Below are 27,534 nucleotides of genomic sequence, written 5' to 3'. Positions count from 1 at the left end.
TGTAAGCAGTTCTGGTGTCATTTTCAGTCGACAGAAGACAAAATGGCCACCCCCAGAGATGGCTAAAAGCAAGTGCATTTTGCTACTTACTTATATTTCACAAACGCAAAATTAATCAGAATGCCGTGTTTCAACTAGTGGGCCTGCGGGGAACATATTCTTGAAAAAAATATGCTTGAGTTGACTTGCGCTTTAAATTGCAATTCAAGTCTTTTTCATTATGAAAAAAAAAAGGAAATTAAACTTTGTCTTAATTTAGAACAACACATTTGCCTAATAATTGTAAGAAAACATTCAGCTAAAATGTCTGGCAGGATACCTTGAAATGTATACACTGTACCACTTACAAATTGTGTTAAATTGTGTTCTTAAATCCTAAACGGCCATGTTAGACATCAGGAGTTGATTTTTTATTTATTTATTTATTTATTTTTTGATGGGCAAAAGCGTTTTATAAATTAAAGACAAAGTTCTATTTAACTTTTTTTTTTTTCTCATACAAAAAAAATGATCCGATCCGTGACTCAAAATCCATGACCGATCCGAACCGTGATTTATGTAATCCGTCGGCCCACTAGTGAGTACCAAAGACAATCTCCTGGTACTCTTGCGAGTACCGCATGAAAAAAATTATGTGCACCCCTGTATATCCATATTTTTTCACTTTGGTTTAATTTAGTGCTGTCAAATTTACCGCGTTAACGGGCGATAATCAAATGTTGTAATTGACCGCGTCAAAATATTTGACGCATTTAATGCATGCGCAGAATGACCGCCGATGCATAATCCCACTCAGAACTGCACAGTGAGCAGTAGAGCGGATGCGTGTCACCCGCCGGAGTATAAAGAAGCATTTCGAAAGAATTGGTTTGCCTCAGAGATTGAGGATGAGTAGAGAAGAGGGCTGTCTTGTTTTGTGTTCATAAAGTCAGTTTAACCCATTAAGCCCGGGACTGCATAACCGCGTTTCTAGCACTAGAGCCGGGAGCGCTGTTGCGTCTTTCTACCTTTCAAACTGGGAGAGCGGATACGTCGCTGTCCTTTTTTAATCCAATTCTCCGTCTCTTAGCCAACTTAATGCATCCGAATATACACGTGACGATGTCGCGAGACCGCGCAGGATGTCGTGGAATTTTTTCGAGCCGTAGGTAGGCTAATGGCGGACGCCGTCGATCGCCGGGAGCTCTGATTAAAGTAACGGCAGTGATGGATAGACGATGTGCACGAGCAGTGGAACCAGTCGAACGTAATATGATATGGGTTGTAGTATGTTTGTCAAAAATATCGATACTTCGGTACTTGCTCCTAAACATTTTGAACGGATACAATACTAGCTTGCTGCGGCATCGATATTACCGATACCACACCACTGACTTCGATACCGACAGCACTTTGCCAACGTCTGCTCCTAATGGTCTGCTGCTCCAGCACACACTGCCGAAGCCTGCCCCGTGCACCCCTCCCTCCCTGCTCTGCCGAGTACAGACTGCTTGTTGACTCCCTAGTTAGCCGCGCGCATTAGCTACAAACAAAGTACGACTGATTAAAAAAAAAAAGGTTAGCCACGTGTTCAATAGCATTTTTTCAGTAACAGCTGCATTATTGTGTTGTCTTGAACTTCTCAAAAATAAAGCTCTTGTGAAAAATAATACTAGATAATAATGCAAAAAAATGTATTCAAATAAATACTCGTTAAAAACAGCGCTTTGAGTAATCCATGGTAAAGTTCACAAAACACATTGGTGTTGCACAGTATGGTTATTTCTTTGCACTAGTTCAGACAATTTACAGATTAATAATTGTTCTTTTGTGCGTCTTTTATTCTTTGCACTACTTCTTCCTTTGTTTTGCACTACCCCAGGCTCAGACAACTTAAAATGTGTCATTGGTTCCAGGCATTGACTATACAGAGGGTTGTCAAAGTTAAATACTGAAGTTGTAATTTTTTTTTGCACTACCTGTTAAAAAAACTATTGTATTAATGATAATTTAATTTATTTGCGATAAATGTTTTACAGTATATATATATATATATATATATATATATATTATATATATATATATATATATATATATATATATATATATATATATATATAAAAAGCCTGTGCTTTAATTTGTTCCTTGCGGTCTCGAAATGGTATCGAGTATCGATACTGAACTGGGTATAGATATCGAAGTTGAAATTCTAGTATCGTGACAAGCCTAGTTTGTAGATAATTACAATATTGACATCTTTGTAACAGAATAGAGGATGGTAATTACCACTCGATTTAAAAAAAATAAAATAAAATAGTGCTTCTCTTGCACTGAGACGTTATTTTTATATCTTCGATTGAAACAGTAAATAATAATAAATTCTGCCTGTGAGAAAGACTCGTCCAAGCTCTTTAATTATTTTGTAATTATGTTTCTGTGTGCTACAGGGGCAGATATATTATTTATTTTGTAAGTTGAATTTCAGAGAGAACTTCAGGATTTCAAGTGTAATTCCAAAGGCGACCTTATGTTTTGGGGAGCTGTTGAGAAAGGCGCTTTAGGCCTTAATGGGTTAAAGGAGGAATGCACAACGTGCTGATACCAACGACAGCATAGCACAGCATAACGTCAAATGAGCCAATCAAATTCGTGTGCGCTTCAGGGACCACTCGGAAAACATAAACTCTAAGAATATGAAGAGGCATTTCGACAAGATGGCAGCTTTAAATCTCAGAAATGTGAGTAAATTGGTTTGCCTCAGTGACTGAGGCTCGCATGCACTCCCCTCAAGCAAGCCGTACGATGCATTCATTAACCTCGGAAATAAAACAACTTGGCAAGACACAAATTTGACCACAACACAGATAACCCAATTCGTGACACTATTTCTGTAACATGTTTCTTTGCATCTATGTTTTCCAACCCCTGGCTGTTGTTACAACGAACATTACCGCTACTTTTGCGAGGATCGTCCTTCGGTCGTCTACATGCCGACTCAAGACTTAACCTCACTTTTCGTGGCTTTCAGAGTCGGATTGTGATGAAAAGTTATTCGGAGTAAAACACGCTTTATTAAGAAATCTCACCTTGTTTTATTAATAGTAATTGTTGGCATTTGATAAATTCATTGAGTTTCGATGTAGGGCTGAGATGTCCCACACGGTGAGCAGGCATTGAACGCTCCTCCAGCGCTAAGTGTTGACAGCGAGAGACGTGCTTTCTTTTCTTTCTCCTCCTTCGACACAGCTCGTAGTCTGTTCGTGCCAGCAAACTCAGTAGTTGCAGATTTCCCGTGTTTCACCACGTTTGTTGTTGTGTGTAAATGTTAAAAGGTGAGTTTAATAAGTCAGGTTCGTGTCAGGAAACTGCTGTACATAATTGCCTAGATATGCTTTCGTGAGTGATGTCACGTTGATGATCACTAGTTAGTTATTTCGGTTAGTAAGCTTACTATTCTAATGATGAAACTTGTGAATGTGTATTGTATGTATTGTTTGGCTGTTTAGTTGCTTCATACAGATAATTTTAATGTTTAGGCATATTGTTAACTAATGGATCCACATTGGTTGATGTTGCTAGGTTATTCTTTGTGTTGTTGCAGACCACAGTAAATAGACATGTCAAGTGGAATACGGGCCTGTGTTCTCTGACAGGAGCACCCACATCCATACCTTGCCACTCTAAAATAGAGTCAGCTGGAGACATCATACCAATCATGATCCTATCGGTTTTACTTCACATTATGTACAGTTAATACAATCTTGCAGCCCGAGTCAACTAGAAAATTGTTTCCAGTTTGGCAGGAGAAACGCAAACGTTCCACTGATATTGTTTCACAAGACGGGCAGTGGCTTCTTCTCGGGTCATTAGCGGAAGTGACGTACGAGCTGCCTCGCAAAAGTAGCAGCATTATTTTTAATCTCTTGACAGCCCTAGTTAATTTTTTTTTTTTTTTTTTTTTAGTTTTTTACTACTTTGTTGTGTGTGTACTAGGGATGTTCCGATCAGGTTTTATGACACCTATTCCAATCACATGGAATATCTAGATTTATTGATGGTGACTGCTATTATGCAATATTATCTGAAAAAAAAGTTTTATTTTTATTTTTTTAATTTTACATTTTATATCGTGCATTCTGGTGAATTTTCAGAGTAAAAATTGTTTCCACATTACTCACTAACATTACTCAATTGTGTGTATAAAAATGTTTTTCATTTTGTGCTGATGTACATGTTCTTTGTACATAAGTCAATATTTTCCCCATATTTTTGTCAGAGACTTAACTGCTTCAAACAGAGACTGGGGGCTCAGCGGTATGGCTTGAAATACATATCATGGTATTATTTGAATCTTTTGGTCCTAACAGTAATGGTGAGTGTAAAAATCACAACAAGAATATTTGTGATTGGGTTATTTATGCCGTTGGCGAGTTCCGGCCGGTGTTAGAACGTGTGCTAAATTGCTTGTGTAGCCCTCGCCTTATTTTTTGTCTAGATACGTGTTGATTGGAATACAACATTTCTGTTCATAACTGCTGGATCTCCACCCTTACATGGTTCTAGTCACGCTTAAGTAAAAAGTCTACTGTACACTAAAGCACTTATTTTGCTATTCTCGACTCTGCATTTCTCTTTAGTGATTAGCACACTCAGCGACCCCTCGTTCGCCTCCGAGGTGAAAACGCTACTTGTTAGTGGGGTCGTTTATTTGTCTCAAGGGAGGATATGATGCGCAGCATGCAGCTCGTTGCTGCTTTGCACGGACGTATAGTACAAATAAAGACCGGGCAGCTTCAGGGCAAGATAGCTTAGCGCTTAGCATTCAAGCAGCCACGAACGAAATGACTTGTGGGAGTACGGGCGACAGCGTGAAGTAGGACAACGCTTTTTTAAAAAAAGATTTAACCAGATCGGCGCTGGACCTGCCTGCAGGAGTAGGCCACTAATGGTGGTGGCATTGGTGGCGAATCAACCTTACATGCGGTATCTACGGTCGCGACCCATTTTGTTTTTTTTAGAGGGGGGATTTTATTTAATTTTAAAAATATTTTTATTAAATTCTCTTAAACCTCTTGGGCGGCACGCCCAAGTATTAACATGGCGTGGGAAACACTGCAAAGCCTTTTATTGCGATCAAAACATCCGATCACCCGCAGCTCATGCTTCGCAGCCTTGTGTTGCATCCCTCCCCTCTGCTCGCAGCCGAGGCGCTGTTGTGTTAGGGAGCCTTTCTGGCGGCGCGTTTCAATTGGAGTCAATGTAGCTTGCGCGGGCGGGCGCCTTTGCGTGCAGGGCGGCGCGAGTGATGCTTTTGGACGGAGGGACGTCGTAGCGTATTAAACAAATCAACTTTCTTGCCATTTCGTTTCGCCAAGCATGAGCTGCGGGTGATCTGATGTTAATCTGGCAATAAAAGGCTTTGATAGAATATTCCGATCATGTCATTTTTCACAAAAATCGGCCGATCATGATTGGTACCCGATCGATCGGAGCATCCCTAGTGTGTACCCCACACGGCTATTGCTTGAGGGACTAACACTGCCTCAAGCAACAGGGTGAGAAGCTCTGCATGTGTCACTGGATTTCCGGTTGATGATTTCATTCCTCTATTCTTCCAATATTGTGCAAAGGTGTGCACTGTGGCAAATGCATATTAACTATCTGTGTAACATCTAACATCTTTTCCTCTCATTATTTTACATGCTTCTGTTAATGTAACTAGTTGAGCTGCTTGTGCTGAATACTTTGGCGGCAATTGTCCTATTCACTTTTTTTTTTTTTTTTTTATGCCACTAGAATACCGACAACATAAATAAAATCTGACTTCCACATGGAGAATCAAATGTGCCCAAACAACGGCTAGTTTCTTTGGAGAATATTGTGAGCCTTTCACAACATCTTTGGAGTATTTGTGTATCTTTTCCTTCAAATGTAAATGCGAAAGTGAATATAGTGGAGAATGTGTTACTCAAATCCACAAATGAAAATATTTTTACTTCAGGCTGCAAATTGTTTAACAGTGTGTATGGATTTGGTACAATATCCACATCTTCAATATTTTTCTAAAGTCTGTTCTTTTCCAAGGTCTTGGCTCCCAGTCTGGAGTTGTAGTTTTTTGCCCATTAGCTACCATAAGGCCTAAATTTACCCATGTCGCTCATGTTTGATTTTCATTATTTGTATGGTTGCTAAACAACTTTTCTGCCCCATCACTCAAGTGGTTGCTGTGCACTGCACTGGTATCATTCTAATACAAATACAGTAACTCCCAATTTCAGCACCTCATGCTCCTATTTGTCGTAAGACCATGGTTCTCCTTATATCTCAATGTGATATGCACCACATCCAAAATCCAATAAAATCGTGGAGTCCCATGGCCCTCACGCGCACATATGTGGCTTCCTTTTTCCAGTCTTTTTGCCATCATTCCATCTTAGCATGGAACCACTGCAATGTTCAATGCAATCATTAAGTCTCTACTAAATAAATTTACTGGACACTGCGAAGCCACTACTAAAGGTGTTCTTGATTTCCCGTTTATGGATCATAAACAGCCAGTGGTTTTCTCAGTATATCTGTTTATTGCTCCACTAGCAGCTCTGATCATGATTTTCTCTCTGGACATCTACATTGTGTGTGTGTATGCGACTCTCTCTTTTCACTGTCTACATCAGTGTTTTTCTAACTTTTTTGAGTCAAGGCACATTTCTTTCATTGAAAAAAATCCCGTGGCACAACACCATCTGAAATTGTGGAAAAAAAAGCTTATTTTAACAATGTTAGTATTATATTGTTTATATTAACATTTTTTTAACATTGAAGAATGACATTATATTATAACGTCTTGAATAGGAATTGTAATCGTAGAAGGCCAGAAAAGTTTCGTTCCGGTAGGCGTCCAGGAGGCCTGACGAGAGGGTCTTGGTCTTGGCAGGACCAGTTTGGTGGGTGACCTGGACGCCAGACGAGAGAATCTTGGCGCGGCCAATCCAGTGGCTGTCACGAAGTCCAGACAAGATGTTCTTGACGGGGCCTGTCAGGTGGGCGACCCGGAGGCCAGATGAGAGGTTCTTGGCGGTGCCAGGTCCGTGGGCGTCCAGGAAGCCTGATGAGAGGGTCTCAGCAGGACCAGTCTGGTGGGTCACCTGGGGGCCGGACGAGAGAATCTTGGCGAGGCCAGTCAGGTGGGCGACCAGAGGGTCACACAGGGGATGAAGGCAGCCTCAGGCCTTGCGCCGCCGTAGCAGAATTCAAGGGCAGCCGCAGAGGTTGCCACGCCGTAGCAGAGTCAGAGGGCAGCCGAAGGCCTTGCGCCGCCACAGCAGAATCCATGGGCTGCTGTAGAGGTTGCGCCGCCAGAGCAGAGTCAGAACCTGGTGGTGCTGAGGCGCCGGGAAGGGGGCCTGGCACTGTAGAGGAGCCGGCATGGGAGCCTGTAGTTGCCGAGGTGCTGGGAAGGGGGCCTGGCACTGCCAAGGCATCGGGACGGTGGCCTGCATTTGCTGGGGTTCTGGGAAGGGGGCCTGGCACTGCAGTGGAAGCCCATGGCAGCCTGTAGTTGCTGAGGTGCTGGAAAGGGGGCCTGAGACTGCCGAGGCACCGGGACGGGGACCAGCATTTGCCGAGGCACCGAGAAGTGGGCCTGGCACTGCTGAGTAGCTGGCATGGGAGTCTGTAGTTGCCGAGGTTCCGGCAAGGGGGCCTGGCACTGCGCCGGCATTTGCTGAGGCACCGGGAAGTGGGTCTGGCTCTGCCGGAAAGGCGGCACGGGGCACTGCCTCATCAGCCTGCCACCATAGAGTTTGGGACGCACACGAGACACGAGGGGGTGGGAGTACAAATAGTGAGGAAGGTAAACTTGAAGAAACAGGATTAACGGGACTAGGTGAAGTAGTACCCAGTGAACGAGGTACCGAAAAAGGTGGGGAGTGTAGTGTCTTGGGTATAGTTTCGTAAAGACGTGACTTGGACAAGGCTGAGGAGGAACCTGAATTTCTACTTGGATGCCTACGTTGGCCACCCCGCGGGGGTCCCGTGTAAATGGCCAACCGGGCACCCAAAGAAGATTATGAAGGGAAAGGTTCAGGGGTGGACACTAACTGTACATGTTCGGAATGACGCGACTTGGAAAAAGCGGACTTCCGGGAGGAACCCGAACCTCTACTCGGGCCTACGTTGGCCACCCCACGGGGGTCCCGTGCAAGTGGCAAAACGGGCGCCCAAGCCAAGGTCTGATGGGAAGGGTTCTGGAGTCGACACTAAGGGAACATCAACAGAAAAACGTAACAAAAACTGACAAGAGCTTGAATAAGGACTGGGTAAGGGACCGGCAAAACCAAAATCAGTGTCAAAATCTGAATCGGAAACTAAAGGATCATCATCGAAAAAATGTGATTAAAAACTGACAAGGCCTTGAAAAATGACTGGGGAAGGGCCCAGAAACCCCCAAATCAGTGTCAAAATCTGAATCGAAACTAAGGGATGATCATTGGAAAAAATGTGACAAAAACTGACAAGTGTTTGAAAAACCAGGAAGCCCAAAATCAATGTCAGAATCAGAAAGGAGATTAACCAAATCATGGCCATCTTCACAGTCAGAAAAATCTGAGTCTAAAAACAAAACATTGGCTGTTAAACTAGAAAAGGGATGTGCAAAACTACGACAAGTAGATGGCAAAAATGTGAGAGATGTGGAAGAAAAGACAGAGCTTACACGAACGGTGTGGGCGTGGTCGGCAGGCTGAGGGCGATGGGAGGCAGACCGGGACTTGCGACGGCCTGAGCGACCCATCGTGGAGGAGCGACACGAGATGTTCCCAGTGAAAAGGCAAAGCAGCCGCCACTAAGAATCACACCCTGATTGGAGGTGGAGGGATAGTTAGGAGCAGGTGGTGACGTCTTCGTCTTGAAGGCTTGTGTCTTGAGTCTGCTGGGTCCGCGACTGTTCAGTACCTTCTGTCACATAAGGATTGGGATTTGGGCCCATATGCAGAGATGACACGCAAGTTGAATACAAAAATACAAAGGAACAACAGAGATCGGGACTGGAAGAGAGTTTGCATCCTCACTCAAAAAAAATTTGACATACTGACGTATGAAGGAGTAACTCAAAACTTTTAAAATTGAGGCCCATATGACATCATAAAGCACAAAGCATAAAAGGACCATAGCAACTGATACGTCACGTAACAACCAGTCATAACACATTCAACAATTTGTCTGTTTTCCGATTTAAAGATATGGTATATTTATTTAAAATATGGTATATTTAAAGATATTTTGCCACAGTTCCAACAACCTCCTGCATTTTAGTTTTGAAGAAACTCCTCTTCCACGACCATGGCCTCTGCCACGTCCTCTACTTCTCCCTTTATTATTAGAATAATACTCTTTAATTTTCTGTTTAATTACACCAAAATGTCTATTTTTTTCCTCCCTACATTCTTTTTATTTATTTTTTTAAATTTCATGCATTGCACCCTCAGCATATCTAGCCTGTTTTATGAACTCATCCAAGCTTTGAGTGGCCAGGTTTACATCATGCTTCTTAATCCACACTTTTACATCTTTTGTAAGGTGTTAACCTTCGACTGCTTTTACACTGCTTTTACACACTTATTTTGACCAGGGTCTGTAAACAAGAATTGTTCTGCCTTTTCTTTCTTTCACCTTCATTTGCAAGATTTGCCACTTCAATCATGGGATACAAGTCCCCTTCAGTTTAATATTGTAATTTGGGAGTGGCTTCTGGATTTAATACCCAACCATCATTTTACTCCAGTTAATCTCACCAGCAGTTTTACTTTGTGTTTGTACATGTGTGTTTAAAAGAGGTGGGTATAGGCTTGTTAAATTATATTGTTACATCATACATATGCTGGTGGCATCTCCTTCCTTGCAAGGCCAGACAGGAGAGGAGCACAGGCCTCAAGTGCCCCTCCCTGCTGTCTGCGTACCTGCTGAGTCTTATCTTCATTTCTTACAAACAGTCTTTGTTTAGCATCTACTTGACCTTTTTTTCTTTTTCTCGACCAACTCAGTGGTTTCTGGGATAGTCAATTTCCATTAAAATAATTTCTCAAGAGAAAAGAGAGTGAGGAAGAGAGATAGCGAGAGATATAGAGGTAAAAAAACTGTGTGGCTCTACTCCGTATTGCCTGACCGGCCGCATTACATCCATGTACCACACAAGTCCTTCTGCGCACACAGGAACTTAAATAGGTACGCAAGTAAATAAACATAACGCAATCTTCAATATCACGAAAGCTAAATGAAACATGACATCCTGTAATGTCTATCCAAATCACTTTTAAATGTGATCATTTTAAACTATTGACTAATATAAGTTACAGTATTTACTGCACACAAGAACTATCAACATTTCAACTTGTTTATAACAAAAAGTCTCCTTTTATCAGAATGAACACAAATAATCCCTTATCCAAATAATGATTTAATTTAAATTGAATTTAGGCTCCTACAAGTGGTATTTTAATTCCCGATCACACTGTTCACTCACACGCTTCACACAGGGATTTTACGAACGATTTGCGCAAACATTTACACATGGACTTTTAAGTGTACACAGGACTCCGGCATCATTTCTCTTTCGCTGAATTTATCGGACTCCGCCGTCCCTCATTTACCTGACGACTTTTACTCTTTGTGGGGCAAGTCTCCCCTCACGATGACTAATTAACAGCTCAATATCCCTTGGACATTTCAGATCAGAAAATTTTGAATTTTTCTGGGCTCAATTTACTTTTGCGATTTTATTAGACCATAGCAAATGAGTTCATGTGCCCGTTCTTCCCCTGATGCGGTTCGAGTACGAACTCTGAGGAGATAATGCTTTGTGCTCACAGTCAGTCATTCCACCAACAACTTCCAGAACCAAGGTCACTTCTTCACTCCGAAGCCTGGGCCGGCCAGCAGCCTTGTGTGTGATGTAGTTGGTGTCTGACGCGAGGTCTATGAGAGTTCCCACTTTCTGACCTGCATTGCTGTAACTTCCATCAATATCAATATGACCGGTGGTTTTGATAGTCCATAAGAGATGGGTGTCCCACTCGAACATTCCCATCAGTGAAGGCCTTCCTGCATTTTATTGCCATTTCTTGAGATAATTCGGCAAGAAACTTTACTTACTCAGCAGTTAGATTGCTTTTAGTCGTACTGTTCTTGTGACTAAAATCACAATTGTTCTGTAGTGGTTGCAGCACACTATCTTTCAAGCACAGAAAGTATGATGATCTGGAGGACCACCTTTCTTGCATTCTTAATTCCTGCTGAGGTATATGTCCTTACAGTCCTGCCTCCTCGTATGCCAACCAAGACAAATCTTGCATGCTCCTAGTTTTTCACTGTGGCTCTTTTCTCTGGAACACTAAGACTTTTGAAGTTCTTGCAGAAAAGAGTTGGTTTAGTGTCTTTCATCGTCACACACACACCACATGTCCCCTTGACCTCTTTATTTGTGGCTGTGGTTGAAGCAAACTTCTTTTAATTTATTCTTGTGGGGAATTTATCAGACTTGTTTGCTATTTTTATTTGTTCCACCCTCTCGAGCATGCCTTTCTGCTTTTTAAGGAATGCGATGAGCATATCAAAATGTTTGTCAGATTTTACCCCACTGCTTGGTTCCATCATGTGGACAATCCAGTCCTTCTTCATAAAGTCGGGAAATTTACTTTCTATAGTCCGTACAGCAAATGGGTTTTTTATTGCACCGACATTGTTCAGTTCTGTGAGGTCGGTAACAGTCGTCTCAACTGATTGGACTAGGTCAATCTCTTCAGGTCTTCCAGAATCTTGAGCGCTATCGGTGATCCCATATCTGTTTTCAAGAATCCTGAACATGTCTTCTGCTGAGGCATATGTTGATAGTCTTTAATCTTTAGCTACTTTGTCCTCTTTGTTGTCCAATCATTGAGTCTTTTTAACTTCAACAGACCCTGTTGGTTCCCCTTGCTATTGCAGGCTTCCCAGTCATTTTTCCATCTGTCATACTTTCCGCTGTTGCCACTGAACACAGGAAGTGCGGTCGGTTTGATTCTGACAATAGGGCTGACTGGTGATTGGGTTGAAATCATTGGAACTTCGATCGCTCCATTACTGGCTGCTGTAACTTCCTGTGCCACTGTTCTTGCAGTAGCAAATTCTGCCTTCCCTAGCTCCAGTCTATTTTTCAGCATCCCGTTTTTCAGCATTTTTATCTTCGATTGAAACTGTAAATAATAATAAACTCGGGCCTGTGTGAAAGCCACATGTATAAGATCTAAAATTATTTTGGAATTATGTTTCTATCTGCTACAGGGGCTGAGATATCAATTATTTTGTAGGTGCTACATTTCTGGGAGAACCTCAGGTTTAAGAGGGTGATTCTATAGTCGCCCTTGGGTTTTGGGGAGATGTTGAGCCAGACGCTTTAGGCCTTAATGGGTTAAGACAGGTTAACCTCTTCAGCCCCTCAAACGGTCCTTATAACCTCTTGTTCGCCCTCTTGGGACCACAAAGTCTCCTGTACAATATTTCTTTCGCGCTTGAATTTTTCTCAGCGTCTTTAACTCTTTGATCTAGTTTGTCACGATACCAAGTTTTTAACCTCTATTAGATATGAGCAAAAACTACTTAATACTCGATACTGATTTCGATAACTGTGTAAAAAAAAAAAAAAAAATTCACCTTATTTAACATTTTTTAGGTACATTTTTTTAAAATAGGTAACGATCATGAATTCAACAATCAAAATATCTTTGTAACATTGAAAACAAATTCTATTTTATTGTCTTTTTTTTTTTTTTAAACATTAACTCATTCACTTTTTAGAACGTCTTTTCCCCTAACGTTTGAAAAAAATTGAAAAAAAAAAGTTCCTGGGATTGAATGGCTGGACTGTGAAATTGGAACAAAGTACTGCTTTATCAGACCATGTGTAATGCAACTTTATACTAATTTGTGTGGGCTTGTCTCAGTCGAGGACAACATATTATTAGGGTTGGGCACCGAGAATCGGGCATCGAGTGGAACCGGATCCATCACTCTGGTTCTCCCGGAGCCGTTCAGATTTTAAAATGACGGTGCTAAGTTTCAATTCCTTGTTAGCCGCGCGGAAGAGCCGCCGCCGAAGCTGCGCATCGCAATAGCACGGAAGTTCACCCCCACTCGAGCTGCCGTGGTCCTCTCGGTCAGCCCCTCCTCTCGCTTCGTACCAGCTGGCAAGCTCGGGCCGTGGCGCTGTTTTTCATTTTCACTTTAATGCGTCGTCTGTAATGCGGAAACATGATTAATGTAAAAATAAGAAAATGAAAAAATGGAGATAAGTGTTTTTCACATGACAGCAACGATATGTTACTTTAGTTTTTTTTGAGAGAGTGACAAAAACATTTGGCACTGATTTAGTGGATTGGCCCAATCCACTTACTTGCACTGTATTAAATGTGTTCAAATATTACTTTCAAGACAGGGGCTAGTTTGTGTCAATTGGTAATCATGAGTCTGAGTGAACCAAGATCACATGCGGAATTCCACAAGGGACCATTCTTGGACCACTTCCATTTTATCTACATGCTGCCCCTTGCTCAGATTATGGAACAACACAATTTATCTTATCATACTCATAAAGCACGCACAATTTTACATTTCAGTGTCATCACATGACTATAGTCCTTTACTTTCATTAAATAATTGTATTCATCAAATCAAGGAGTGGATGAACCAGAATTTTCTCCAGCACAATCCAGACAAGACAGAAGCGATTTTCTTTGGCCCCAAAAATGAAAGATCAAAGATCAGCGCTCACCTGAACTCTTTTGTTCATTGAAAGATACAAATCAAGCCAGAAATCTTAGTGTAATTATTGACTCAAACCAGAAATATAAACAGCTACTTAAAAGGGAAATCAACCCAAACATATTATTTTCAAGAATATGTTCAGAGTAGGCCCACTAATTGAAATCCAGCATTCTGATTAATATTGCGTTTGTGGAATATGAATTAAGCAGAAAAATCCACTAGTTTTTAGCCATCTCAGGGGGCGTCCATTTTGTTACTTCTGTTGACTGAAAGAGACATCACAACTACTCAGGGCCCAGGTACCGACCAATCACAGCTGACCTGTTTTCTGAGTCGGGTGGAATAACTCTTATTCCACAAACGCAGTATTTATCAGAATGCCTTGTTTCAACTAGTGGGCTTGCATAAAACATATCCTTGAAACAAATATGTTTGGGTTGACTTCCCATTTAAAAGCCAAATCTAAATCTAAATCTGCCTATGACCACTTGAAAAACATATCTTGAATTAAGGGCTTTCTGTCTCAACTGACACAGAAATACTTGTTCATGTGTTTATCTTCAGTTAGCTAGATTACTGTAATGGTGTCTTTACAGGGCTTAATCACTGAAATCACTGAGGCAGCTGCAGCTGATCCAAAATGCTGTCGCCAGAGTTCTTACAAACACCAGGAAACTGGACCACATTACACCTGTCCTCAAATCACTCCAATGGCTTCCAGTGAGTCAAAGAATAGATTTTAAAATATTGCTGCTGGTCTCTAAATCTCTCAATGGTCTAGGACCAATATACGTGCAAGATGTAATTGTACCCTACACAGTACAGTACAGTACAGTACAGTACAATGCAATGCAATGCAATAAAAAAACAAAAACCTCACAATGATAAACAAAAAAAAAGAATGAGACAAAGATTGTTCTCAAACAAACAGAAAAGAAGATGCAATACAATACAATACAATACAAAACAATGGCTAGTGCTGTAACAAAGCACAATTTCACAATGGCTAGTGCTGTAACAAAGCACAATTTCACAATGACTAGTGCTGCAACAAAGCACAATTTCACAATGGCTAGTGCTGAAACAAAGCACAATTTCACAATGGCTAGTGCTGCAACAAAGCACAATTTCACAATGGCTAGTGCTGCAACAAAGAACAATTTCACAATGGCTAGTGCTGCAACAAAGCACAATTTCACAATGGCTAGTGCTGCAACAAAGCACAATTTCACAATGGCTAGTGCTGCAACAAAGCACAATTTCACAATGGCTAGTGCTGCAACAAAGCACAATTTCACAATGGCTAGCTAGTGCTGCAACAAAGCACAATTTCACAATGGCTATTGCTGCAACAAAGCACAATTTCACAATGGCTAGTGCTGCAACAAAGCACAATTTCACAATGACTATCAATCAATCAATCACATTTTATTTATATAGCACTTTTCATACATAAAAATGCAACTCAAAGTGCTTTAAAACATTCAAAGCAAAACATAGAATTATCTTCAATCAAAAGAAAAGATAAATTATTTAAAAGTTGTTGAAAGCTAAACTAAAAAGGTGTGTCTTGAGCTTCCTCTTAAAAATATCAACAGTCTCTGCAGACCTGACATCCTCTGGCAGGCTATTCCAAAGGTGAGGACCAAAATGGCTGAATGCAGCCTCGCCATGCATTTTGGTCCTCACCCTTGGAATAAATAAAAGGCCGGCGCCAGAGGACCTCAGGATCCGCGAGGGCTGGTATGATAAAAGCAAATCAGATAAATAAGATGGCCCAAGACCATTAACACATTTATAAACTAATAAAAGTACTTTAAAATCGATCCTGAAACACACAGGGAGCCAATGCAGCAATTTCAAAACTGGCGTAATGTGCTCCCGCCCTCTGGTTCTCGTCAGCACCCGAGCGGCTGAATTCTGCAGTAGTTGCAGTGGTGAAATGCTCTTTTTCGGGAGGCCAGAGAGCAGGGCATTACAGTAATCTAAACGACAGGAAATAAAGGCATGCATCAGCACTTCCGTGTTAGCCTGAGAGAGAAACGGGCGGACTCTGGCGATATTCTTAAGGTGATAAAAACCAATCTTGGTTACATTTTTAATATGAGGAATAAAACTGAGCTCAGAGTCAAAAATGACGCCAAGGTTCTTCACACAGTGTGAGGGATTAAAAATGTGTAGTTTTGGTAAAAGCTTCTCTCTGACCTTCGGGACCGATAACTAAAACCTCAGTCTTGTCCTGATTGAGCTGTAGGAAATTATCTGCCATCCATGACTTGATATCTAAAATGCAATTTAAAAGGGTATCAATGGGTCCTGTGTCATCAGGAGACACGGCAATATACAGCTGCGTGTCATCAGCATAGCTGTGAAAGCTGATGCCGTGTCCCCTGATGACATCCCCGAGGGGAAGCATATAAAGATTAAAAAGTAGGGGGCCTAAAATCGAACCTTGAGGAACCCCACATTTAATTTCATGAGTTTTAGAGGAACAAGTATCCATACTTACAAAGAAATATCGGTCTGTGAGATAGGAATAAAACCAGTCAAAAACAGTACCAGAGATGCCCACTAGATTTTTAAGTCTATTTAATAAAATTTGGTGATCTACTGTATCAAAAGCAGCGCTTAGATCCATTAGCACCAAGACTGTGAGTTTTCTCACGTCTGCAGTGCACCTAATATCATTTAAGATCCTTAAAAGAGCAGTCTCCGTACTGTGGTTCATCCTAAAACCAGATTGATATTTCTCCAAAATATTATTTGTATTTAAAAAATGATTCAACTGGATGAAAACCAGTTTTTCTAAAATCTTACTTAAAAACGGTAAGTTGGATACGGGTCTGTAGTTATTAAAAACGCTCGGGTCAGAACCGCTCTTCTTCAGAAGGGGCTTCACCACCGCCGTTTTAAAGGCAGCGCGGAAGACGCCTGTCTGAAGAGAGCAATTGACTATATTCAAAATTTGTTCTTCAAAAAATCCATAAAATGTCTTAAAAAGAAATGTGGGAATTGGATCCAAAAGGCAGGTTGTTGGGTTTACCTGGGAGAAAACTCGAACAAGTGTCCTTGCATCAACCAAGGCAAAACTTTCCAGTGTTTCCTCATGTAAATATGATTGTCCGGGTTTATTAAAACTTGTGTTTTGACGGGCTAAAAGACTGGATCTTATGTCATCGATTTTACTTCTGAAGTGGTCTGCAAAGTCCTCACAGAGAGCATCTGTTGGTCTCTGTGGGGACTTATTAAAATCAGAACTAGTTAAAAGTTCAAAGGTGGAGAAGAGAACCCTGGGGTTGTTTTTATTGACTGTAATGAGGTTTGAGAAATAGGAAGATCTTGCCAGTTTTACTGTTTTATTGTAGGATTTCAGTTGTTCGCATAAAATTTCATAGTGTACTGTAAGTTTACTTTTTCTCCACCTCCTCTCTGCACTCCTGCATTTTCTCTTTGATATTTTGATCGCATTGTTTCTCCACGGGGGTACAGTCTTTGTTTTTGTTGTTTTAATTAAAAGTGGAGCTACTGAATCTAATGATGATTTAAGATGTAGGTTAAAATTGTCAACAATAAGATCACAGGGTGCAGGTAAAATGTCAGCAGGAGTGCTTTTTAAGATCTCGATAAAATTTGCAGCCACCTCAGAAGATAGGTAGCGTTTCTTCACTGTTCTGACCGGGACTGCTAGATGGTTAAAACTGGCGATGTTAAAATAGACACAGTAGTGGTCTGACACTGCCAAGTCAACAACAGAGGACACACCAGCAGACAAGCCATAGGTTATAACCAAATCCAGGGTGTGTCCTCTGTTGTGAGTTGGCTGCAAGACGTGCTGTTTAAAATCCAAGCAGTTTAAAAGGTTTGAAAAATCTCTGGATAGTGGGTCCGAGATGTTGTCCATGTGTATATTAAAATCGCCAGTTATTAATATCCTGTTATAACTGGAATATAAAATGGATAAGAATTCTGAAAATTCTGTAATAAAAGAAGTGGAATGATGGGGAGGTCTATAGACGGTAATGCAGAGAATAGGGGGACTGCTAAAAACAAAGGCATGGTGTTCAAACGATAAATAGCTGCTAAAAATGATCTCCTTTGATAAAAGAGTATTAATAAAAATTGATGCAGTCCCGCCTCCTCTTTTGCCATCCCTTGTAGAAAATAAAAAGTTAAAATTCGGTGGGCAAGCCTCGTTGAGAGCAACTGGAGCATCTGTACCAAGCCATGTCTCAGACAAAAGTATACCATGTAAATTATTGTCTAAAATCAGGTCGTTTATGATAAAGGTTTTGTTTAAAAGGGAGCGCACGTTCAGTGCTGCAACAAAGCACAATTTCACAATGGCTAGTGCTGCAACAAAGGGCAATTTCCTAATGGCTAGTGCTGCAACAAAGCACAATTTCACAATGGCTAGAGCCGCAACAAAGCACAATTTCACAATGGCTAGAGCTGCAACAAAGCACAATTTCACAATGGCTAGAGCCGCAAGAAAGCACAATTTCACAATGGCTAGTGCCGCAAGAAAGCACAATTTCACAATGGCTAGTGCTGCAACAAAGCACAATTTCACAATGGCTAGAGCCGCAACAAAGCACAATTTCACAATGGCTAGAGCTGCAACAAAGCACAATTTCACAATGGCTAGTGCTGCAACAAAGGACAATTTCCCAATGGCTAGTGCTGCAACAAAGCACAATTTCACAATGGCTAGAGCCGCAACAAAGCACAATTTCACAATGGCTAGAGCTGCAACAAAGCACAATTTCACAATGGCTAGTGCCGCAAGAAAGCACAATTTCACAATGGCTAGTGCCGCAAGAAAGCACATTTTCACAATGGCTAGTGCTGCAAGAAAGCACAATTTCACAATGGCTAGTGCCGCAACAAAGCACAATTTCACAATGGCTAGAGCTGCAACAAAGCACAATTTCACAATGGCTAGTGCCGCAACAAAGCACAATTTCACAATGGCTAGAGCTGCAACAAAGCACAATTTCACAATGGCTAGAGCTGCAACATAGCACAATTTCACAATGGCTTGAGCTGCAACATAGCACAATTACACAATGGCTAGAGCTGCAACAAAGCACAATTTCACAATGGCTAGTGCCGCAAGAAAGCACAATTTCACAATGGCTAGTGCCGCAAGAAAGCACAATTTCACAATGGCTAGTGCCACAAGAAAGCACAATTTGACAATGGCTAGTCCTGCAACAAAGCACAATTTCACAATGGCTAGTGCTGCAAGAAAACACAATTTCACAATGGCTAGTGCCGCAAGAAAGCAGAGTTTCCCAATGGCTAGAGCCGCAACAAAGCACAATTTCACAATGGCTAGAGCCGCAACAAAGCACAATTTCACAATGGCTAGAGCTGCAACAAAGCACAATTTTACAATGGCTAGTGCCGCAAAAAAGCACAATTTCACAATGGCTAGTGCCGCAAGAAAGCACAATTTCACAATGGCTAGTGCCGCAACAAAGCAAAATTTCACAATGGCTAGAGCCGCAACAAAGCACAATTTCACAATGGCTAGAGCTGCAACAAAGCACAATTTCACAATGGCTAGAGCTGCAACAAAGCACAGTTTCACAATTGCTAGAGCTGCAACAAAGCACAATTTCACAATGGCTGAAGCCGCAACAAAGCACAATTTCACAATGGCTAGAGCTGCAACAAAGCACAATTTCATAATGGCTAGAGCTGCAACAAAGCACAATTTCACAATGGCTAGAGCTGCAACAAAGCACTTTACATACAAACAACAAAACAGCCATAATAAAACATGAAATCAATAAATTAACATAACACTACAATAGACACCAGAAAACAGCCCAAAATTTGTCAGTCTCAGGTCGGATCAAAAACCTCCCTTCACTTCACTCCACTTTATTAAAGTGTCCCTTGTAAGGCGATTTGGTTTGCAGCAGGTCACATGAACAGACATACAACAAAACAGTCACATATAGCCAGAATAACAGTAGTAAGTGGGATGTGGGCAGTATATCGCATCAAATACAAACATCATTGTGTATTGCGTTTGTGGGTGCTGCAGAACCACACTAGTGCACAGAGACAAGCATAGTAGCAATTTAAAAAAAATCGAATCGAAAATCGGGAACTGAAAATAGAAAATCGAATCAAATCGGGGCTTGAGTGAATTGTTACATCCCTAGTATGAAGGCATAGCTGTGGCTATGGACCCTGGTTTGAATGTTTTGTAACATAAAGCATGCACTGATACTATCGTGACACTTATTTTGTTGCAAAAATTAGGCCTGGTTTTGGTTTGATTTTAAATTGGTGTTTATGGTAATTCTGGAGACTAAATGAGTCAGTTTTGTGATAAATTTCTTTTTTTTTTTCCCATCCACAGGAAATTAAAACTCGGTTCATATTAACCGACAACATCCAAGAGTTCAGTGATGAAGACAACACTGATTTTGAGACAGTGTTTGTCCTCACTGACTTTAAATCTCCAGAGTACCATGACCTCTACCAGCGTGATAACAGGATTATAGGCCCTCCTGTTGTGCTGCACTGTGTTTTAAAGCAGGAGGTAAGATAATAATCATTAATACATTTAAATTTTGTGCTCTAGATTTTAACTCTTTCGCAAGTCATCCTTGTTTCTACTTGATTTAATGTGCAAATTGAAAATATTGAAAAGGTTAAATAATCTAATTTTACATTGATGGTTAGGCATCGTTTTTATTTTTGTATTTTTTTGTATTTTTTTCACAAGAGATTTTCGAGAAGCTCAACACAATACAAAAATGCACTGAAAGCATGATACTGAAAACTAATTGATGGGCTAACCTAATGGCTTTCTTTAGGAAGAAAAAAAAATATATATATATATATGTGTATATATATATATATATATATATATATGACAAACAAGGCTGCATTTTAAGGGTAAGCAAGAAAAATTTATCTAAGCAGTATATGTAAACATATGCTGTATGTGTACAGTATATGTACAGTATGTATATGTTGCAGCTGTGTATGTGAGGAGCTAAATATTAGCTGGAAATGTGCAGTTGTGTGTTGAACTTGTTGGCTCAATTTTGGCATTAGACGTACTTAGTCGATTCTGACTTTGGGTCCGGAGTCGCATCGCATCAGCTCTATGGCAAGGCGTCCGCTGAATAAGCTTGCCGGGCCGGACTGGACAGGATCACCAACCCCGCGAATGGCGACTGCTGTGACCACGAGGTCCCAGCGGCCTCTGCGGCGCTGCAGCTGTGGAGATCCGTGGGAATAGGCCTGGCGAAAAGAGTCGCCACCACGGCCAACGCTTGCCGACACAATGCGAGCGGGGGGCTGACCGAGAGAAGCAGCCAGTGGGGGCGAGCTGCAGTCCACTTGCGACGTAGCTTCGACGACAGGAGGGGCTGCGCGCCATGCGCACTCATTTTTTTATCCATCCTACTTCGTTCCTGCTTCTTCTGCGTGGCACACTAGGAATCGAAACTTAGCTCCGGCATTCCAAAATCAGAACAAATCCGGGCGATCTGGAATGATTGTCCCGGTTCCACTCGATTCCCGGTTATCGATGCCCAACCCTACTTACACTTGAAGAAATGCAGAATAAAACATTTATGAACCAATTACTGAACCTCAAAATAAATAACCTAACTAGGGGTGTAAAAAAAAAATTGTGTCGGAAAACTGGTTTTGATTCAGAAGAGTGCATTGAATTAAATCAAATTGAATCGTTCCACTTAAAAATATATTGAGATACATATATGGCATATTGACACCATCCTATCTGCAAAACAAGTAATGTTAAAGTATTAAAAGAACAAATGTATCCTTAGTTATTTTAATAGCGGTGTATTTTTCTTTTTACAGCCACTCCCATTTTCATGTCGCCCTCTGTACTCCACCACAATGCTGAATATATCACTGTGTTTCACTGGATTTCGGAATAAAGCAGAAATGGTGAGTTCCTTCCTTTGATGCCAGTCATCCTTTTTTAAATTGCACTGTTGATTGCTGTCCATATACAAGACCAATTGGCTTTTCATGGTGTCTTGTATTTGTTCTTGAGGTGAGCGTTAGATATTTCCAGCAGAGTTACAATGTGCATTTTTTTTCAATAATTTATACATTTTCCCATCATTTATTCCACTTATTAAAATATATTATTTGCTTAAGTCAAGCATTTATCTCGAAGTTAGGGCGAGGTGATGTACTGTAACAGAAATCATCACGGTTTCATATTGATCGATATCGATATACAATTTATTGATTTACTTGCTGACTTAATTACTATTGAAAATAAGGACCTGCAACTATGAAAAAGTCAAATAAACTGGTCAATATGAAGATTGAATACATGTCCTTTTAAACATGTGCTGAGTATGTCTGGACGATATGCCTGAAAAACGTTTCACAATATACGTATTTCATATCAGTCAATATGGTTAATTATTAATTTTTTTAACCTATTTATAAAAAGACAGTTTTCGTATACATTTTAATATAATGTAAAAATTGCTTCTCCACCAGTAAATGCTCATTTGCGTTAGATGATACCATGAGAGACGCCACAGCGGGGCAGGCATTCTAGGCAATTGCCTCAGGCCCCGAACTGAAAGGGGTCCTCACAACAGCGCTGACATTGGTCCTTTTGTCAAAGACAAAATGACTGAACTGTTAGACATGAGTGAGTATAAAATGTCTCGCCACACCCTCTAAGAGTACATTTGATTTTCTCCAATTTGAGGAGGAGAAATAAGATTATAATAATAACAAGTCATGAAGCCAAGCCTTAAAAGAGGGGTGCTGTGAGGACTTCCACAACAAAAGTATTCTTCTACGTGCAATCAAAGATGCACAAGCCAGTACATTGTCTTGAACGGCCGAGGTAGAAACATTGTTTGGAAGAAATTCTTTATGTATGCCTAACAAGTCTGAGACTCACCCAAAAAAGGACCTCCAGTAATCCACTAATTTAGGAAAGGACCAGAACATGTGCATCAGGTGGCAAGGACTTTGGGAACACTTACTACAGTATTCATCAATTGTATCCGGAAATATTGTATGAAGCCTATGTTTGCCATAATGGAGCCGATGTAATACCTGAAACTGAATAAGGGACGGCCTTGCACAACTAGAGGAAGAGTTAACCGCCCTGAGGGCCTTTTCCCCGAAATCCTCACTGAGGTCAATTTGCAGTTCAAGTTCCCAGGCAGATTTTATGTTCATTAAAATTGATTCGTTGCTTTTAAACAAGAGGTTATAAAGAAATGAAACCTGACCTTTGGGCAAGGCTACCACTTTGAGTGCCAAATCCATACCTGTGGAGATTGGTATTTGTGGAAAGACTGCCGTGTGCGTCCTGGCGAAGTCGCGTAGCTGAAAGTATTGGAAAATAATCTGAGTTACTCAAACCAAATGCTGTACTTAGTTGATCAAAACTACCAAAAACATCCACTACATAATCCCCCAGACAGCGAAGGCCATGTTGCTCTAATATTTTGAACTGCCGATCATTCTTGGCTGGTACAAAGAGGTGATTATTACAGATAGGTGTCACCTTCGGACGTGAAAACCACCCAAAGCAGCGCCTGACTTGTGACCATATTTTTAAAGTATTTATCACTTAGAGGTAAAACTTATTAGAGGTAAAACTAGCGGAAGGTATGGGAATGGCGCCACATGCCAAAGCTGTAAGAGACATAGAGCAAGAGTCAGTTATCAATAAGAGCAAAGAAAGACTTAGGGAGAAAATGGGAAGACATTGGAATAAGTATAGGTATCTAGGTAACACATTAATTTTTATAGCCCGCACCTTACCCGCCATAGATAGCGGCAAAGAATTCAGCCTTGCCTAGTGCCACGGAAAAGGGGAAACAGTCTTGATCACTGTGTATTTGTAGAAACAGAGGCACTGAGCGAGGACTAAAGTATCTTAACCCAAGAGATGAAGCCAGTACTGAAACCAAATCTCTCTAAAGAAAAGAAAAGATACGCCCACTATACACTGTCGAACGCTTTCTCTGCTTCAAGAGATACTACAACCTCAGGTTTGGTAGAGGACGAAGCCGTGTGAACAATGTCAAGTAGCTTTCTAACATTTGAGAAAGAATGCCTCCCCTTTATAAAGCCCGTTTGATCTTCCGAGATTACCTTGGGCATAATGCCCTCCAAGCGGTGAGCCAGCATCTTGGCAAGAATCTTAATGTCAACTGACACAAGAGAAATTGGACCATATGATGCACAATCTGTTGGGTGTTTGCCCTTCTTTTATATATGCAATATAGAAGCTTGTCTAAGTGTGATAGGCAAGGAGCCATCAATGTATGATTGATTAAACATTTTTAGTAGAGGTGGCGCAAGCAGGTCTGAGAAACGTTTAAAGAACTCCACCGAATAGCCATCCATCCCTGGGGAGGTTGCACTGCGCATTGAACAAATGGCCTCTTGAATTTCACACAGTGTCAGGGTCATCTAGTGTTTGATTATCAGTTGGCGAAACATTCGACCTTATAAAAAAAAACTACATAATTGTTTCTCATCATTAACAGACTCCGAAGTGTATAACTTGGAGTAAAATGACCTGTATGTATCATTTATCTTCCCCTGATCAGAGAGCCTGTATGATTTGGTTGGAAGCCGATCTGGCTTTCAGCTGATGCGCCAACAGGCGGCCCGCTTTGTCACCATGTTCGTACATGGACCCACGTGATTGGAGGAGGAGACGAGACGTTCTGCTTCTTTTGTTAAGATCAAGCTCAGTCTCAAGTTCTAACCTCTTCTTGTATAAGCCAGCCAACTGAGAAGTAGACAGTACAGCACCAAGTTTGCCCACAGCATCCTCTAATTCTCTCTGGCGGTTCTGCGCAACTTGTTCACTTGTGACGTGTACGAAATAATTCTCCCTGACATAAGCCTTCAGTCTGCCAAATTAACGAGGGAGAGGTTTCATCATTTTTATTGGTCTCACAGAAGAACTTAATCAAGACCTCAACATATTCACAAACATTTGTGTCAGCTAATAATACTGAATCTTTTGCGTCAGCTAATAATACTGAATCTAAGCACCAAGTCCTGTATTGTTATGGTTTATAGTCGAAACGCACATCTAAAATCACAGTAGAATGATCAGACGCAACAATGGGGCAACAGTGCGTAGAAATAATTGAAGAAATAAGTGTATCAACTATAAAGTAATCCATCCGAGAAAAATATTTAAAAAAGAATGCTGCCTGACAGAGGGGTGGGAAAACCTCCACGGGTCGACTTACCCATATTGGTCCATAAAAGCCAAGAGGGTTTGGGCTATTTTCGAGAGTGAGGCAGGACGAGAACTAGATCTATCTAATAATGGGTCCATAACAGTTCATAGCACCCCCCAATATCAGAGGATGTGAGTTCAACGTTCGGGATAGCGGACAGTACCAATTTAAAAAAAATATGATCATTCCAGTTCGGGGCATGAACTGATGCCAGAACTACTGGCTTCTGGTATAGCGTACCTACAACAATCACGTAACAACCCTCCGTGTTGAGAATTGTTTTTGTGAAAATAAAGGGTCTCAAATTGAATTTAGAATAAACAATATGGCCAATCCAGTACCTGCTCAACTTTCTAGTATCAGAAATTTTCAAGTGTGTCTCCTTAAGGAACATTATATCAGCCTTAAGATTTTGAATGTGCATCCTCATTTTAGTCCGCTTTACAGCCGCATTTAGCCCACCGATATTTAAAGAAATGATACTTACCACTTGCCCACCGGCCGCCCCCCTATTAATCAAGTCAGCCATGGGACCACACAGGATGGAAAAAGTTCCTGGCTGGTCCTGGAATACGAGCGTGTGTGCTGTGTGTGTTGTATTTTTGTATTCCACACAGAGTGAAGTTTGTTCTGTGTTTAAATCAAAATCAGTAAAAAATGTTGTTTGAAAAAAACATAAACACAAAAGCATAAGTGTGTATCTGAACCACTTTTTCTGTTTGTGTCATTTTGATGCCATGCATCAGCATAGGTTGGTGAAGCTAATGGACCTTTTCTCCTCAGCAAAATGTGTTTTACAAAAAAATTGTCTGACATTTCAAATTGATTACAGTTACAGGAGGATTGTTAGTCTTTTCACCACTAGGAACTTTATTGTGTTATTGTTAGTCTTTTCACCACTAGGAACTTTATTGTGTTATTGTTTGTATATTATATATTATTATATATATACTATTCCATATCTGCACTAACTTATACTTGGTGTGTTTGTTATCGTAGAAAAATTTGGTGAATCTGGTTCACCACATGGGGGGCATCATTCGCAAAGACTTCAGCACCAAGGTTTCATACCTCATTGCCCATTCCACTCACGGAGAGAAATACAAGGTTTGTACATGCTAACCTTAATTTACTCTTCTCTTGAAAAGTTTTTACCATGAGTACAGTGGACCCCCGCTATCCGCGGGGAATAGGGGGCGCGGCCCGCGTCGAGCGAAAATTTGCGTACAATTGAAGCCCACTTAGATGCGTTGGGGGAGGAAAACTAAAATAATCCCCAAAAATCACTTCAAACGCTGGTGAACATTCAATATGCATTTTCATGAAAAATGGGGGAATTTGTGGAACCCCCCAAAGACCACCAAAAAAACAAATAAAAAACAATTTAAAATGTAATAAGATATTGAGGAAATAAAATGAGAAAAAAAAAAGTGTGAATATGCGAATGTACGTGTGCCGAACCACGAGTATGTGGGGATCCACTGTGTAAACATTTTGTTCACTCCGTATTGATAGACCATCAACCAGGAGGCACAATGTGGCTTGAAAGAGGATTTCCTTCCACTCAGTGGTGGGGCTACCTCATTTATGTGTTTTCTTGTCGGTAATAACTAAGTGTACTGTGCTAAAGGTTCTCCACTGGAATCGTTTGTTTTATAACAGCCATCTTAAGACACCATGAAATGGTCAAAATCTAGGATTTGGGAGTTTTGAAGCAAATTTAGATCCCATATTTGCTGAGCTGACGGTTTCTCATACTTGCAGCCTTGGTGGAGCAATAATCAGTGTTATTGTGCACAGAATGCTGTCATGTAGCCTCTGTCCAGTAATGGGCTTCATGGAAGCTCAAAACTAAAAAACATATTTTGTTCGGTAACTGTTCGTGCTGTGTATAGTGTAACCTTCGGACAGGGCTAAAGTATGAGAGAACAATAAACACAGTAAGTCAAATCCATATAAACAATAACATTCCAAATTTGAAATATATTCATTTCTATATTTTCCTGTATTGCCACTTCAAAACATGCATTTTTCAAAGGAATAAATGATAACCTTGACCTTGAACTTTCCAAATGGCTGCCATATGACTAGTCATTTGAAAAGTAATGTAATGCACAGTAAATATTCCCACCTACGGACCTCTGTCAAACGGAAATTCCCTCACCCAGAAAAAAAATGTATGCATTAAATTTTCTACTCCTTTATTACATTAACGATCGATCCCTGACAACGGAAGTCCCGGTATCCGGAACCCGGAACCAATAGCGAAGCCCGCAGTGAGCGCAAACTCACGCGCTATACTAAAAAAAAAACTTTGACCGCTCCCCATCATCGGAAATTCCCTCACTCGGAAAAAAAACGTATACATTAAATTTTCTTCCACTGTATTACATTAACGGTCGATTACTTCCAACGGACGTTCCGGTTCTGTATCCGGAAAACATAGGGTAACCCGCACTAGCATGAACTCCAGCAGCTCCCGCTCGTACTATGGAAAAACTCTGACCGCTCC

The 27,534-nt window shown here is 40.9% G+C and overlaps 2 protein-coding genes across 10 annotated transcripts in view; one reads left to right on the top strand and one right to left on the bottom strand.

Moving 5' to 3' along the window:
* The window catches only part of ect2 (epithelial cell transforming 2), a 235,313-nt gene that overhangs the window by 31,365 nt on the left and 176,414 nt on the right, over positions 1–27,534 (top strand). For 6 of the 7 annotated variants that reach the window (XM_086047345.1, XM_086047350.1, XM_086047346.1 and 3 more), the window contains 3 exons: positions 20,150–20,332; positions 21,631–21,720; positions 26,022–26,129. In XM_086047345.1, the coding sequence (XP_085903471.1) occupies positions 20,150–20,332; positions 21,631–21,720; positions 26,022–26,129 (381 nt within the window). The remainder of the gene's footprint in view (positions 1–20,149; positions 20,333–21,630; positions 21,721–26,021; positions 26,130–27,534) is intronic. The other variant, XM_086047347.1, reaches the window with a different exon arrangement.
* LOC147138007 (uncharacterized) lies at positions 6,538–12,667 on the bottom strand. 3 transcript variants are annotated; one of them, XM_086047353.1, is made up of 3 exons: positions 8,932–12,663; positions 8,693–8,835; positions 6,538–7,766 (listed from the first exon to the last, which is right to left on the bottom strand). In XM_086047353.1, exons 2-3 carry the CDS (start codon positions 8,768–8,770, stop codon positions 7,230–7,232), a joined length of 615 nt encoding a protein of 204 aa, XP_085903479.1. In that variant the 5' UTR covers positions 8,771–8,835; positions 8,932–12,663; the 3' UTR covers positions 6,538–7,229. The 3 variants fall into 3 exon arrangements, 2 of the variants coding, with proteins under 2 accessions (XP_085903479.1, XP_085903478.1); XR_015088982.1 differs by having other exon boundaries at positions 6,538–8,237; positions 8,693–12,667; XM_086047352.1 differs by having other exon boundaries at positions 8,693–12,663.

The sequence above is a fragment of the Filicampus tigris genome, chromosome 12, assembly GCF_054856515.1.
Source record: "Filicampus tigris isolate MCC_2025a chromosome 12, RoL_Ftig_1.0, whole genome shotgun sequence".
Taxonomy (NCBI): Eukaryota; Metazoa; Chordata; class Actinopteri; order Syngnathiformes; family Syngnathidae; genus Filicampus; species Filicampus tigris.
The sequence above is the reverse complement of the archived record's forward strand: the minus strand, read 5'-3'. Positions and strand labels throughout refer to the sequence as shown.

Excerpts from the sequence above, each read along its gene's own strand:
- LOC147138007 (XM_086047352.1), bottom strand. The coding sequence starts at position 8,770 with ATGGGTCGCTCAGGCCGTCGCAAGTCCCGGTCTGCCTCCCATCGCCCT. Across the intron at positions 7,767-8,692 it reads ACCACGCCCACACCGTTCGT|GCTGATGAGGCAGTGCCCCG; the intron begins GTAAGCTCTGTC and ends CTATGGTGGCAG.